The following is a 14,668-nucleotide window of genomic DNA, read 5'->3' on the forward strand; positions in this document are numbered from 1 at the left end:
TACCTTGAATGCCCGGCGGGAGATGGGTGCTCTTCTTCACACAGGAGAAGCAACTCTTGGGCATCTATTCCACAGCAGGGAGGTTAGTAGGGTAAGGTTAACATGGCAAGACCGACCTGTTCCCTGTTGACATGGATGGAGTTCCAGGTTAGTTAAGTCACAGTATGGGTAGTTAAAAAGAGTCAGAGATATATGTGAAGTTCTTATGGTGAGAGACATGCCCATAATATTCTATTGACCATAAAGGTGAGGTCATAGAACTAGGAAGTCAAGTTTGCGATGGTAACAATGTTGGGCATGGTGGTGCATGCCTTCAATCCCAGCCCATGGGAAGGTGAACCTTCTCTCTCTCTCTGTCCCTCCTTCTCTCTCTCTCTCCCTCCCTCTCTCTCTCTCCCTCCCTCCCTCTCTCTCTCCCTACCTCCCTCTCTCTCTCTCTCTTTCTCTTTCTCTCTCTCTCCCTCTCTCTCTTTCTCTTTCTCTCTCCCTCTCTCTCTCTCTCTTTCTCTCTCTCTCATGCACACACACACACACACACACACACACACACACCCCTCTCTGGGAAAAGTTGGGCAAGGTGGTACATACATGTAATCCCAGCATCGGGAAGGTGGAGATAGGAGAGGTAGGAGTTCAGGACCAGTTCTTGGCTGCATGGCAAGTCTGAGGTCAGTTGAGCTACATGAAACATTATCTAAACATAAAAATTAAAAATAAAACAATAAAAACTGAATCCCTACCCTTCATGGTTGTTACTAAGTATTGCTGAGTAATGTGACTGTGGATGCTTTATTCTTCAGACTTTTCTGTCTACATTTGACTATGTTTGCTATTTGGTATTTTTTATGATGAAAAAATAGTAGCATGGTGCTTGAAGGTGCTCTGTGTAGGTCTTTTTTTCTTTTTTTGGTTGTGCATAGGTTTTTTGTTGGTCTGTATAGGTTGTGTTTGGACAATGAGGATGAGAGCGGTTATCATTATCAGTACATATTACTCACGCATGTGCTGTCCAGGCGTTTGCCCAGTCCTCTATTTACAAAATGTGTGTAGCAATCAATACATCACCACTGTTAGCTAACAGGATATAAGAAAGAAAGAAAGAAAGAAAGAAAGAAAGAAAGAAAGAAAGAAAGAAAGAAAGAAAGAAAGAAAGAAAGGAAGGAAGGAAGGAAGGAAGGAAGGAAGGAAGGAAGGAAGAAAGAAAAAAACTTATACTATCTCTAACTTCTGAGCTCTTCAGTATTTCAACACTGTTAGCTAACAGGATATTAAAATTAAAGAAACTTACAATATCCCTACCTTGCAAGCTCTGCAAAGAGCCTGAATCCCTTTAGTTACACTATTTTCAGTAAACTTGAAGTGGCATTCTTTATGAAGAAATACCGCCTATCAGAAACATGGGCACGCTATACAGTCCGTGCTAGCCTCAAATTTGTGATCCTCCTATCTCAGTCTCTTATCTGCTGAGATTTTTGTTATTATGAGATACATAGTATTTAGTTTGATTATAGTTTTAGGGCTGCATGTAACAAGACACTGTTCACATGCATGTGAACAGACATGTGTATATATGTGCACGCATTGTGTTCACACCATACATAAACACTACAAAGCACTGCACCAAACACATTTTCTCTAGACAATAACATGATAGATAATTGTTAGAATTTGTTTTAAACCATATTTTCATAAGAAACAATAAATAAAATTTTATGCCACACAACACATCTTCCATAGTTTTTATTTTAAATCTAAGGCTCACAGGATTGAAAACATTATATTACTCCTGGATGAAAGTTTTCTTTGCTTCAAAACATAAGGTAGTTAAAATGAAATTCCTATTTTCTTGATTTTTTAAAGGGTGAAGTTGGCCAGCATGGTCCTCCTGGGCCCACCCTGTTTGTACAGCCACCTGATCTGAACCTCTACAAAGGAGAAAAGGTAAGCCCCACTTACCTCCTAGGTCACCTTGTAGAGCATAAATGGGAATTCTTTTGGGCACAGGCCCAGGGCTGGGCTACCGGGCTCCATCAAACGAATCTCAAAACTGCCTCACTTGGCTCTCATTAGTCTGGTTAGTCTGGGTTGAGCGCTGAGGCTCAGAGTCTTCCAGTGTTCTCAGGTCCACTCAGCCGCTGATCCACAGACTGGGCAGGGGCTGAGCTAAGTACCTAAGATAGCATTACCCCTGAGCAAAGGTCATGGGGGATCTAGTTGACCTTCCAGGTTTGGTGATGGGCTTCGTGGTTTGATAGCTGAGAAGCTAACACGTGCATAGGGCTGGATATGTGGTAGACTTTGGGAAAATATTAATTCATCTGTCCGTGGGTAATTGATCCATCTGTCCAACACAGGTATTCCCAATGCAAGATGCACGGTCTGTAGTTGTTTTTAAATTATACCCAAAGTCTCCTACCTTACCCAAACAAGCCAGTACTCCCAATAACAATATCCCCAACCTTCAACCTGCAGGCTGAGTTCATAGCTCTCCTCCATGCCCTCTGTGCTTCTCATACTCATCCAAATAAAACTAGGGAAAAAATGCATTTAGGTCTGAGTTGCTAATTTGATTCCTTACTTTAAAAAAAAAGCCTAATGAGAAACAGGTCATCAAAAGAACTGCTTTATGAAGTGTATGGAATACTATGTAATCATAATATATCAATCATATTTTTAGGGTATAAAAGGAATTCCCGGAATGATTGGCCCTCCAGGACCTCCAGGACGCAAGGTAATTTAAATTCCTTTCATTTATTTATGTGAGATAATGTTTTCAGCTGATTTTTGTGTGTGTGGTTTTCTCATCATTTTAACTGCTAGCATTTCCTACTGAAAGTTCTCATTGCCTTACTATAATCTTATAAACGCCCACTGTAGAGGAGTTACTCTCTCTTTAAGCTGTTGCCAGTGTTTTTGTTCTTGTTTCTCGTTTTGTTGTTGCTTTTGAAATTAAGAAAGTGTTGTTGACTGAAACCTTCTAATGCTGTCATCTTTTAAAGGGAGAGCCTGGGATTGGAACCAAAGGAGAGAAAGGAATTCCTGGGTTCCCAGGACCCCGGGTAAGGATCCTTAGTCCTAAGCCTCAGTGAGATTGAAAACATTGTTCTTCCATACACTCATGAGGTTATGCCTGTATTGCCATTAACTCAAACACGAAAACTATCCCACACACAGTAATGCATTTTGCCCAAGAATTGGGTGTCCCCTTCCATGTATGCCAATTTGATACAACAGGCATGCACGAGACTGGAACGCTGGGGGCAGGAGACAAGTCCATAGCTGCTCCTGTGGGCTCAGTTTTAGGGTGATAGGCACCTGTGCTGGTTCGTGTAAATGTATTTTGTATACTAAGGTGTCTAGGTATGGGTGCCTCGCAGGAAAGCGCTCTGTCAGCTCCTAGATGCTCTCTCATGTTAGTCAGTAATGTACGCCCCACGGAGCCACCCGAGCCACCCACCCTGGAGACCAGTTTCCAGTAGGCTGACATCACTCCAGCGCTGCTACTGATTGGTCCGTTCTTGACTTTTGTGTCATTTTTCATGCTGAAGTTGCACAGAGTAACTATTCATCTCCATGCAAATGAATGTGCTGTAGATTATTATGCTAAATAATTTAAATTGGAACAGTGGAAAGAGCAAGCGCACACATCCTCTTAATTAAACACGGGTAATAATGTGAATTTCCTGAATAAGACTAAACAAAGGTCAAGGAGAATGCCACATGGCATAAGCACATAGAATCCATTTTATGCTTAATACACTTTATTCTGATGTATATCAATGCTTATCAAGGCTAAATAACAACACAGCAAGGCTGACAAAGATAAAGATAAAAGCATCATGCCTTATGTTTGAATTCTTCTTGTTGATTTTCTGTAACTATTAGGGCGAGCCTGGTTCCCATGGATCTCCAGGTTTTCCAGGATTCAAGGCAAGTGTTCATCCTAGTAGAGGTGAAGAAATGTGTCTAAGTTATACTGTTGTGTGTGCCCAGCAGAGGGAAGAATTGTGTTTAAGTTGTACTGTTGTGTGTGCCCAACAGCAAGGGTGAAGAATTGTGTTTAAGTTGTACTGTTGTGTGTGCCCAGCAGCAAGGGTGAAGAATTGTGTTTAAGTTGTACTGTTGTGTGTGCCCAGCAGCAAGGGTGAAGAATTGTGGTTAGGTTGTGCTGTTGTGTGTGCCCAGCAGAGGGAAGAATTGTGTTTAAGTTGTACTGTTGTGTGTGCCCAGCAGCAAGGGTGAAGAATTGTGTTTAGGTTGTGCTGTTGTGTGTGCCCAGCAGAGGGAAGAATTGTGTTTAAGTTGTACTGTTGTGTGTGCCCAGCAGCAAGGGTGAAGAATTGTGTTTAGGTTGTGCTGTTGTGTGTGTCCAGCAGAGGGAAGAATTGTGTTTAAGTTGTACTGTTGTGTGTGCCCAGCAGCAAGGGTGAAGAATTGTGTTTAGGTTGTGCTGTTGTGTGTGCCCAGCAGAGGGAAGAATTGTGTTTAAGTTGTACTGTTGTGTGTGCCCAGCAGCAAGGGTGAAGAATTGTGTTTAAGCTAGACTATTGTGTGTGAGCACTGATAGGAGTTGGATGAATTTTCTTTGTTTTTGTTTAGGTCTTAAATTTATTTTACATTTATTTATTTTGTGTGTATGTGTGCATGTGAACATGTATGACTCTGCATACATGGAGCTCAGAGATCAGTTTGAGGAAGTCTGTTCTCTTCTCCCACTGTACGGGTTCTGGAGATTGAATCTCAGGCTTTGTGGAAATAACCTTAACTCACCGAGTCATTTCACCCTCAACCACATATTTTGGTTTATTTTAGTTTTTTTAAAGGATTTATTTTATATTGATTATATATTTAAATTGTGTATACTTATATTTCATAAAATATATTATACTTTACATTGCATTTTATATAATTTATCTAGACATGTATTTATATAATTTTAAATTATATCATTTATCTAAACACCCATTTATATAATTTTAAAATATACACAGTTATATGTACATGTGAGTGAAGGTGTCCACAGAGTCTGGAGGATTATAAGCCACCAAACATGGGTGCTAGGAACCCAACCCCAGTCTTCTGCAAGAATAATATATACTCTGCCATCACACCATCTCTCCAACCTCCTTTTTGAGTTTCTAAGACAGGGCTTGATGTAGTTCAGACTGGCCTTGAACTTACTACCCAACTATGTAATTGAGGCTGATCTTGAACCCCTGATCCATTTATCCTATTGCCTCTCCATCTTAAGTGCTAAACACCCGGATCAGATTCCTGCAATTTGTAAATTACACAACAGCTCTCAACCTGTGGGTTGTAACCTCTTTGGCAAACCTCTCTCTCTAAAAATATTTACATTATGATTCATAGCAGTAGCAAAATGAGAGTTATGAAGTAGCAACGAAAATAAAGTTATGGTTGGGGGGGGGTGGTCACCACGGCATGAGGAACTGTATTAAAGCATCGCAGCATTAGGAAGGTTGAGAACCGCTGAATTACAGGAGTGTATTGTTGGTTTTGAAAACTGAGCGTGGTGAAGACTGCCCAGAGTCTCTGTGAATATCCACTGTTTACATTAGGCGGAAGTGAGGTGAGCTCAGCTCCACTCAGCCAGCTGTTTGAGTGTGTCTATGGTCATCCTTAGGGAGAACAAGGAGTGGCTGGAGATCCTGGACTGTCTGGCTTTCGTGGTGCAAAGGTAAACATGGGAACCCACGGCAGGGAAACTTTTAAACCATTCTGCTATCAACTGAAGGTTTTAGAATATTTTGCATAATCAAACAGTGTAACTTTTGAAAAAAAAAAACAGGTGTAATCTTATAAATGCTATTTTCATGCAGGCTATGTATTACGTATAAGTAGTTTATTTTCCTACCATTGCCTTATTAACGAGTACACAAAGCACAGTTATGTTTATATTTGAGAAGCAATTCTTTGGAAAGTGGATAGTAACGAGAGCTTTAACACACTCAGTGGCAGTGCAGAGCTTTTCCCTTTGTTTTGTAACCTCTTTTGTAACAATATTCAAGGCTTGTTCAGGGGAAGCCCGGGGCTCTGGGGGTGGGAGTCCCCATTAAGGGGGAGACAGTATTTTGCTATTATCATGAAACACTGTTTCAGGTCTTGCTAGGTGACTGAAATGTTTACGCTCGAATGCCCCATTAGATACTAATGTTCAAAATCTTCCTAAGAAACTTGGTGGCTTACATGATGTTTAATTTATGGGCACAGAGTGGGAATTTGAATAAAGCTCCTGCTTTTTCTCTTGTTATATCTTTATCCGTTCATTGTTTTCTCCTGTGTGTAGGTGAGAGGTCAGGTGCCTGTTAGTTCTTCTGGAACGCCTTGACCAACCCTCTTCTTACCCAGATGATTTTTTTTACTTCTTTGATGAATGTGCCTGTGACCTTCTAACCTCTGCTTAATGCTAGGAAGTATGATTGTTATTTCACAGAAAAGTAAATGAATGAATGATTTCAGGGGGATCCCGGAGACCGCGGGGACCCAGGACCACCGGGTGCTTTGGTAACTCCCTCTCCTCCTCTCAAAGGTTTGTGTTCACTTTAATTCTTCCATAACTTATACAGAAATGGACTAGATGGGTCCAGATAAGCGAGTTTGTTCTAGTATCCCTGTGTATTGCACACCAGGGTGGATTGAAGCACAAATATTGATATTTAGTTACTTTTCTCATTGCTGCGGCAACATATCTGAGAGAAAGAGAGGCGGGCTTTGTTTTGGTGCACGGTTTCAAGATTCTAGGGAAGGCGTGGTCCATAAACTCTGTGGTGGGATGAATTTTAGCAGAGGTTTGCATGGGACAGCCCTACTGGGAAGCAAGCAGACTAGCTGGAACCAGGCACAGGTACTGGAACCAGGCACAACGTTCAAAGTTCCTTCCCTATTTTGTCTAACTTCCATCACCCTGGCCTCACCCCTTAAAGACTGCAAAGCCTCTGAAACCAGAAACACTGGGTGGCACTGGAGTGTTCAAACTCGCGAAGACATTTCAGCTTCAAGCCATAACAGTTACTGTGACAATGTGACGTTCACCATGCCAGGAAAGCTTTGCATCCTGGTTCATGTCCCGTTGGCATAAGACATCAAATTTTATTTCGGATTGTAAATATGTAGTGGATATTTTTATTATTTAAACTTTCAGAAAAAGTTTTTAACTGGTGAAAAAAAAAGTGTATGAGGTGATTTGGCTAACATCTACCAAGATACCAAGATGCCCGTGAAAAGAGACGCCTAAATCAGTGTCAGAGAACTCTGCCAGAGGGGACGCAGCTCGACACATCCCACTTAAAATGTGTCAAGAAACTGCAAAAATGTCTCCAACCTGGACTTTACCAAGCCTCACAGACTCCTGAGTTTCAAGACATGTGCGGACATTTATCTTATATCTGTTCTTGTCTTCATCAGGTCTTCCAGGGGACCCAGGGCCCCCTGGCCGCTATGGAGAAATTGGAGATGTTGGATTACCAGGTCCTCCCGGACCCCCAGGCAGACCAGGAGAAACCTGTCCAGGTATTAGTCTACCATATGTTACAGTGGATTTCCTACATTAGACCCATACCAGCTGTAATCCTTAATTCTGGCTGACGTGGAGGTGGCCTTCAGAGTGTTTGTGAAAGACACTTGCCTGTGTGCACTCCAGGCCCAGAAGGCTAAGTGTCGTGTTATAACAATGGCCCTGAATTTCTAATGTCTCCAAATTCAAGTCAATCAAGGGAAGTAATATAGGTTCCTTTACACCCATATCCACACGTACACACAATATATATTATTATCTCACAGCTGTTATATATGTATATCATATGCATATGTTATATATTATATATATTTTCTCAACCAGAGCTGTTGGAGGCAAGTATCTGTGTGACAGGCCTTCCGTCAGATTTCCACTTTCAGAGAGGATTTGAAACTTCTGTTGGAGCTAGTGTTTACTTAGCTGAGCTACCATTCTGGCAGATTCTCCCAGCTGACATGTACTCTTAAAATCCCATCCATCCACGAGGGTCCCAATATTCTATGTGAGATGAACAAATCAATATAACAATTTAAAATACCTTTTACTTAGAGGGAAAGGCTCTTCCTCCCTGCCCCCCCCAAAAAAAATCAAGGAAACCATAGGCCACATGACATTTGAGAGAAACCTAGGGGAGTGTCTTGATGCCATAAAGACCAAGGGACCCTCTGGGAGCTGTGCTGGCCAGTATTCCAGAAAGATCGATAATAGCAGTTTGAAGCTTATTTGTATTCTGTGAACCAGGTGAACAGAAGAAACCTGGCAGGAGGAAAATCTTGAGTAAATAGTTTGCCCGACCCGTGTCTCTCGTATTTACTGAGGAAATTTAAAAAGTTTGGTGAGCTGCTGAACCACTAACTACCAAGTTATTGTTCACTTCTCCCCAAAACTAGCTTCTCCCTCATTTAGGGTATTACAAGAACAATGTCAAAAAGCTTTGTCTGATGCAGTCAGTCTTTGGAAGTTGCAGTATGGGTTTAATTGACCCAGGATTATATAAATCAGAAAGAATACTCTGTTGGTCAGAAAAACGTTGGACTCTGGTCTTAGCCTTCATCTTTGGGGTTTGTTTATAATAAAATCGTGCCTCCAGTAGATTGAAATAAAAAAAAAACCCGTGGGAGCAACATATTCAAATACACAGGAAGGTTCTAAGTTCCTTTAAAAGGTTATTAATCCTGTGCTGGAAAGATGGCTTGGTCAGTAATTGCTTCCCACACAAACATGGGCCTGATTCAATCCCAGGAATCACCTAGGGGTAGAGGTGCACTCTTGGAATCTCAGGGATCGTGAGGCAGAGGAAGGGTCATTCCTAGGGCTCACTGACCAGATAGCCTAGTCAAATGGGTGAGTTAAAGGCCAGTGAGGGATGTTATCTCATAAAAGAAGATGGACAGCATCTGAGTAATGACCCTTGAGGCTAAGCTCTGGCATCCACATAGACACACACATTTGTGCATATGCCAGCCCTAACATGCACACACAGAGAGACATATACAATATACATGCAAATCAAATTAACTCGGTGCCTTTTGAATCTGAATATGGCCCACAGTATGACAGATTTATTTTGTGTAACCTTTACATCACATAACACAAGTATGGATAAATACCCACACTAATTAAAGTTTAGACTTCACAGGATAATTTTTAGTACATGATATCCCCATTTTCTATTCTACTCTTTTACTTTGAAACAAATTAAGTTAAGGCTCGCCACACTTAATTCATTCTGTGTGATACTGTAGGGTGGTCAGGCTGAGAGGGTCATACGTTCTAGCCCATTGCCTCTGTTGAAGAGGATTGGGTATTAATCCTGGCACTAGACAAGGCAAGAAGTAGTATCTTGGCTATCCAGTGACTGTGGAGAATCCTGGCAGGTCTTAGGGAAGGTGTGAAGATAGGCAGCTTCCAAATCACAGGGGCATTAGCATTCACAGTCAGTACACCAGTGTATAACACTCTGTGTTTTATTTAACAGTTACCACTTGAAACTGGGCACTTGCCACATGGTATCATGGAAGACTATATATACTACATGTACTATGCCCCATAGTATAGTGGAAGACAATATGTACTGCACATGCTACATGTATTATGCCACATAGTATTGTGGAAGAACTTAACTATGCACTTCAACATTCCAATTGCCACTCTTTGCAAACTGCATTATCTTGGATTTTGTCTAAACCTCTCTGTACCCCAGTTTCTCCATCTATAAGAAAGGGTCTTGCTGTTGTCTGACGTTTTCTGTCCTGTCCGGTTCCCGCAATTGTTAAGTCCCAAAGAAATCACACAGAGGTCTATATTAACTATAAACTGATTGGCCCATTAGCTCAGGCTTCTTATTAACTCTTATAACTTATATTAGCCCATTATTCTAGTATATGTTAGCCACATGGCTCGGTACCTTTTTCAGCCAGGCAGACAAATCTTGCTTCTTCTATGGCTGGGCAAAGACTGCAGAAGAATGGGCTGCTTCTTCCCAGAATTTCCCTGTTCTCATTGACCCACCTCTACTTCCAGTCTGGTTGTCCCACCTATACTTCCTGCCTGGCTACTGGCCAATCAGTATTTATTTAAAATATAATTGACAGAATATAGACCATTTTTCAACACCATCTTGCTAGGATTAGAAGATGTGGAATGTGAGAAGGCCTTAGGATCCAGTGTGATGAATAGTACCCAATCAATGTGTGTTCAGTTATTACTACTGTGGCTGCTATCTGTGCCTGCTATGAGTTAGGCACACACGGTGGAGTGGGCTCTGTGCTTCCACAGATGAACATGTTAGGCACATGCAGTCATTATCTGTGAATGTGTGCCAAGAAGAAAAATTTAAAGATCTCTACCATCTACTACATACATGACTAGGAGAGCGCATATTGCCTCCAGTAGATGTGAGAATAGGTTTTCTTGAATTAATTTTATGAATGATTAGGATGAGAAGATTGAAGAATACAATACTTTCAAGTAAGTGAAATATGTCTGTGCCAGCTCACCTAAAGAATAAGGGAAAGTAAGAAAACATGATTCCCCCATACCTGTGTGCCTCCACATGTAGCTCCTTTCAGAGGCAGCGATGCAATTTGGTGTATGGGATAGTCAAGTTTGAAAAGACTTTTATCTATTTTTATGGGAATGAGTCTCTCTCTCTCTCTCTCCTCTCTCTCTCCTCTCTCCTCTCTCTCTCTCTCCTCTCTCTCTCTCTGTGTGTGTGTGTGTGTGTGTGTGTGTGTGTGATTACATGCCATAGTGTGCTGATGTTCTCAGAGACCAGAAGAGGGTGTTGGATCTCCTGGATCTGGAGTTATAGGTGCTTGTGAGCCACCTGATAGGAACTGAACTGTGATTTTCTAGGAGAGCAGCAAGGTTCTCTTGGAACCACTGACCCATCTCTCCTACCTTGTCTGCTAACTTTTTACTGCATCAGGCTCTTCTTTTTCTTTCATAGAGTGACATACACAACTCAATGTTTGTACACAGCGAGGTGTCTAGTGGATTAACACACTGGCCATGCCAACATGGTCATTATTGGTTTGTGTGTACATGTGCCTGTATGTGTTTGAAAGGAGGATTTTATTTAAGATCTTTTCTCTTAGCAGCTTCAAGTATACAGTGTGTCTTGTTAACTGTCCTCTGCCTGCTGCACATTGGATCATAAATCTTAATTTTTTAACTTTTTTGTTTTTATCAAACTATACATTTTTCTCTGTTCCCCTCCCTTCCTCTCTCCTCCCCTTCTGCCCTCTCTCATGGTCCCCAGGCTCCCAATTTACTCAGGTGATCTTGTCTTTTTCTACTTTCTATGTAGATTAGATCTATTTATGTATCTCTTAGGGTCCTCATTGTTGTCTAGGTTCTCTGGAACTGTGAATTGTAGGCTGGTTTTCTTTGCTTTATGTCTAAAAACCACTTATGAGTGAATATATATGAGTGAGTATCTCTGGGTTTGAGTTACCTCACTCAATATGATGTTTCCTAGATTCATCCATTTGCCTGCAAATCTCAAGATGTCATTATTTTTTTCTGCTGTGTAGTACTCCATTGTGTAAATGTACCACATTTTCCTTAATCCATTCTTCAGTCAAAGGACATTTAGGTTGTTTTCATGTTCTTGCTATGACAAATAATGCTGCTATGAACATAGTTGAGCACATGTCCTTGTGATATAATTCAGTATCCTTTGGGTATATACCCAAAAGTGGTATTGCTGGGTCTTGAGGTAGGTTGTTTCTTAATTTTCTGAGAAATTGCCATACTGATATCCAAAGGGGCTGTACCAGTTTGCACTACAACCAGCAATGCATGAATGTTCCCTTTACCCCACATCCTCTCCAGCACAAGTTTGTAACATGAAGGAAGCCAGGCCTGCTTGTTTGGGTTTCTGTCCCACCCAGTACCCCACAGCCGGCAAGCCCCAAAGAAATAACACAGAGATCTCTTTAAGTTGTAAAGCTGATTGGCCTATTCGCTCTAGCCTCTCACTGGCTAACTCTCACATCTTGATTAACCCATTTTTCTGATCTATGTTAGCCATATGGCTCAGTACCTTTTTCAGTGGTTGCAGATCACATCCTGCTGCTTTGGTGGTCTGGGCAGGAGTGGGAGGAATCAACTTCCCCCTTCCCAGAGTTCTCTTGTTCTCATTACATCATTTCTCCTTCCTGTCTGGTTTTCCCACTTTTACCTCCTGCCTGGCCAATCAGCATTTTATTTAAAACATGATTGACAGGTTACAGTCAATTCTCCTGCACCACAAGTTGTCATCAGTGTTTTTGATTTTGGCCATTCTTACAGGTGTAAGATGGAATCTCAGAGTTGTTTTGATTTGCATTTCTCTGATGGCTAAGGATTTTGAACATTTTCTTAAGTGTCTTTTTGCCATTTTAGATTCATCTGTTGAGAGTTCTCTGTTTAGGTTTGTACCCATTTTTTTTTTTACTGGATTATTTTTTTTGATGACCAATTTCTTGAGTTCTTTGTATATTTTAGAGATCAGCCCTCTGTCTGATGTGGGGTTGATATAGATCTTTTCCCATTCTGTAGGCTGTTGTTTTGTCTTGTTGACTGTGTCTTTTTCTTTACAGAAGCTTCTCAGAGATTAAGAGCTCTGGCTGCTCTTCCAGAGGTCCTGAGTTCAATTCCCAGTCACCACATGGTGACTCCCATCCATCTATAATTATCAACACATAGAAGAATAAAAATAGGCCCATGTCACCATGCACAAAGCTCAAGTCCAAATGGATCTAAGACCTCAACATAAAGCCAACCACACTGAACCTCATAGAAGAGAAAGTGGGAAGTATACTCGAATGCATTGGCACAGGAGACTACTTCCTAAGTATAACCCCAGTAGCACAGACACTGAGAGAAACAATTAATAAATAGGACATCCTGAATCTCCAGAATTTATTCAACTCACTTGAAACCTTGTCCCCTGGATCAGTTCCTCCATACGTCCCACTTCTTTCTTCCCCAACAATGCCCACTCTACTCTTCCTTCTGTGAGTTTGACTGTTAGAACCCACGTGGAAGTGAGGTCACAGGGTGTTTCTCTTTCTATGTCTGCCTTGTTTCATTAGATGTGATGTCAAATAGTTTCAGCCATTTCCTTTAAATGTGCCGATCTGTGGTCTCTATAAAAAGTGTTACTCTTGAGAACATTCTTAATATTTCTTGCAGGCATGGTGGGACCTCCTGGGCCCCCAGGGATTCCTGGTCCTCCAGGATTTCCAGGGGAAGCTGGTGTTTCTAAAAGATTCGACTGTGCTCCAGGAGAACAGGGGAAGCCAGGACCACCTGGCCTTCCTGGAGCGCCAGGACCACAGGGCACCCCTGGATCAGATGGTAAAATATTCCTCATTTATCTTTGTTAACGCTTATGCTGAAATTCATAATTACAGATCCATTCAGAAAGTATAGTTTTTAAATACTTTAAAACTTGTATAATATTTCATAAGTCAAGTTGGTAATACTTAAATTATTTCTTATAAATGTGGAAAATGTCATTCAACTATCAATTAAGTAGTGCAATTTATTGTGTTTAATAATGAAATATAGAATTTCATTAAATGATAATTTTATTGTTTTATTAAAATAGTTTTTAATTTTATTGGAATTATATGTGAGCTTGGTTTAAAAGTTGAGCTGTTCTACAGAGCCTGCTATGCAGAAGAAAATGCCAGGCTTTGTTTTTTTCTGTTCCTTTCTCCTCAGAGACAACTATTTCCACACACACAGTTGGATCTTTTGGTATTTTTTTCTATATTGTCACCTGGCACACCTGTATTTCTGTTACTGAAGTTTTTCTCTTTGTTCACTAGCTTTTGTTCCTCCCTACAGAATTACCCATCATCCACCACACCCCATTCTGTATGTACACATTTTCCATTCCCACTGCCTACTGGGAGTGATATTGTCATACCTGAGGTTATTAAAATATTTAATATTTCTATGGAATGGTTTATAAGTGCTATACACCAGCTTAGCTTATAATGATACATTTGTTATTTTTTTCACAGAAACAGTTGGTAAATTGTCGTGTGTGTCTGTGTGTGTGTCTGTGTGTCATCTGTTTTTGATTGACTTTCAATTTAGCTATCTAGAATTAACCTCAAAACTACCAGAGTATTTTATCCATCATCACTATGAGACTGTTAACTTATTACATAGCCTTACAGTATTACTTTCCAAACAAATCTTTCTGGGAGCTTTTTGACTTTTTCAAATTAACAAGGCAGCACTTTTGATTAATTGCTGAGATACTTGGAGATTTTCTTTCACAGCTTTTTAAAAATTATTTTTTATAGTTTCTGATGCCATTTAAACACTTTATTGTAGAAAGAATTATAAGAAAAATGTATATTTCTGTACATTTGTGATTGATCTCCTTGGCATTCCTTCCTCTTCCCTGCTCCGTACTTCCTCCTGCAGTGATCCCCCTTCTATTTCCACATCTCATGCTCCATTGCCCTCCCATTCCTTCCCCTTAGGCCTCTTTTCCCCCCTCCTAAGCCCTTTTGTAGTCTCTTGGCTCCTCTCCTCACTTGATCCCACTTAAATACATATATTTAACCTTTGAAAGTTAGGATCCACATGGGTCTTTCTGAGTCTGGGTTGTGTCAGTATTGTATT

At 40.8% G+C, this 14,668-nt stretch overlaps 1 protein-coding gene across 1 annotated transcript in view; it reads left to right on the forward strand.

Moving 5' to 3' along the window:
- Col4a4 (collagen type IV alpha 4 chain) overlaps positions 1 to 14,668 on the forward strand; it is a 121,775-nt gene that overhangs the window by 50,982 nt on the left and 56,125 nt on the right. The window contains exons 13-20 of the mRNA XM_038339472.1: positions 1,861 to 1,941; positions 2,678 to 2,731; positions 3,000 to 3,059; positions 3,886 to 3,930; positions 5,645 to 5,698; positions 6,481 to 6,550; positions 7,426 to 7,530; positions 13,217 to 13,381. Coding sequence (XP_038195400.1) covers positions 1,861 to 1,941; positions 2,678 to 2,731; positions 3,000 to 3,059; positions 3,886 to 3,930; positions 5,645 to 5,698; positions 6,481 to 6,550; positions 7,426 to 7,530; positions 13,217 to 13,381 — 634 coding nt within the window. The remainder of the gene's footprint in view (positions 1 to 1,860; positions 1,942 to 2,677; positions 2,732 to 2,999; positions 3,060 to 3,885; positions 3,931 to 5,644; positions 5,699 to 6,480; positions 6,551 to 7,425; positions 7,531 to 13,216; positions 13,382 to 14,668) is intronic.

This window comes from Arvicola amphibius, chromosome 8, assembly GCF_903992535.2.
Source record: "Arvicola amphibius chromosome 8, mArvAmp1.2, whole genome shotgun sequence".
Classification (NCBI taxonomy): Eukaryota; Metazoa; Chordata; class Mammalia; order Rodentia; family Cricetidae; genus Arvicola; species Arvicola amphibius.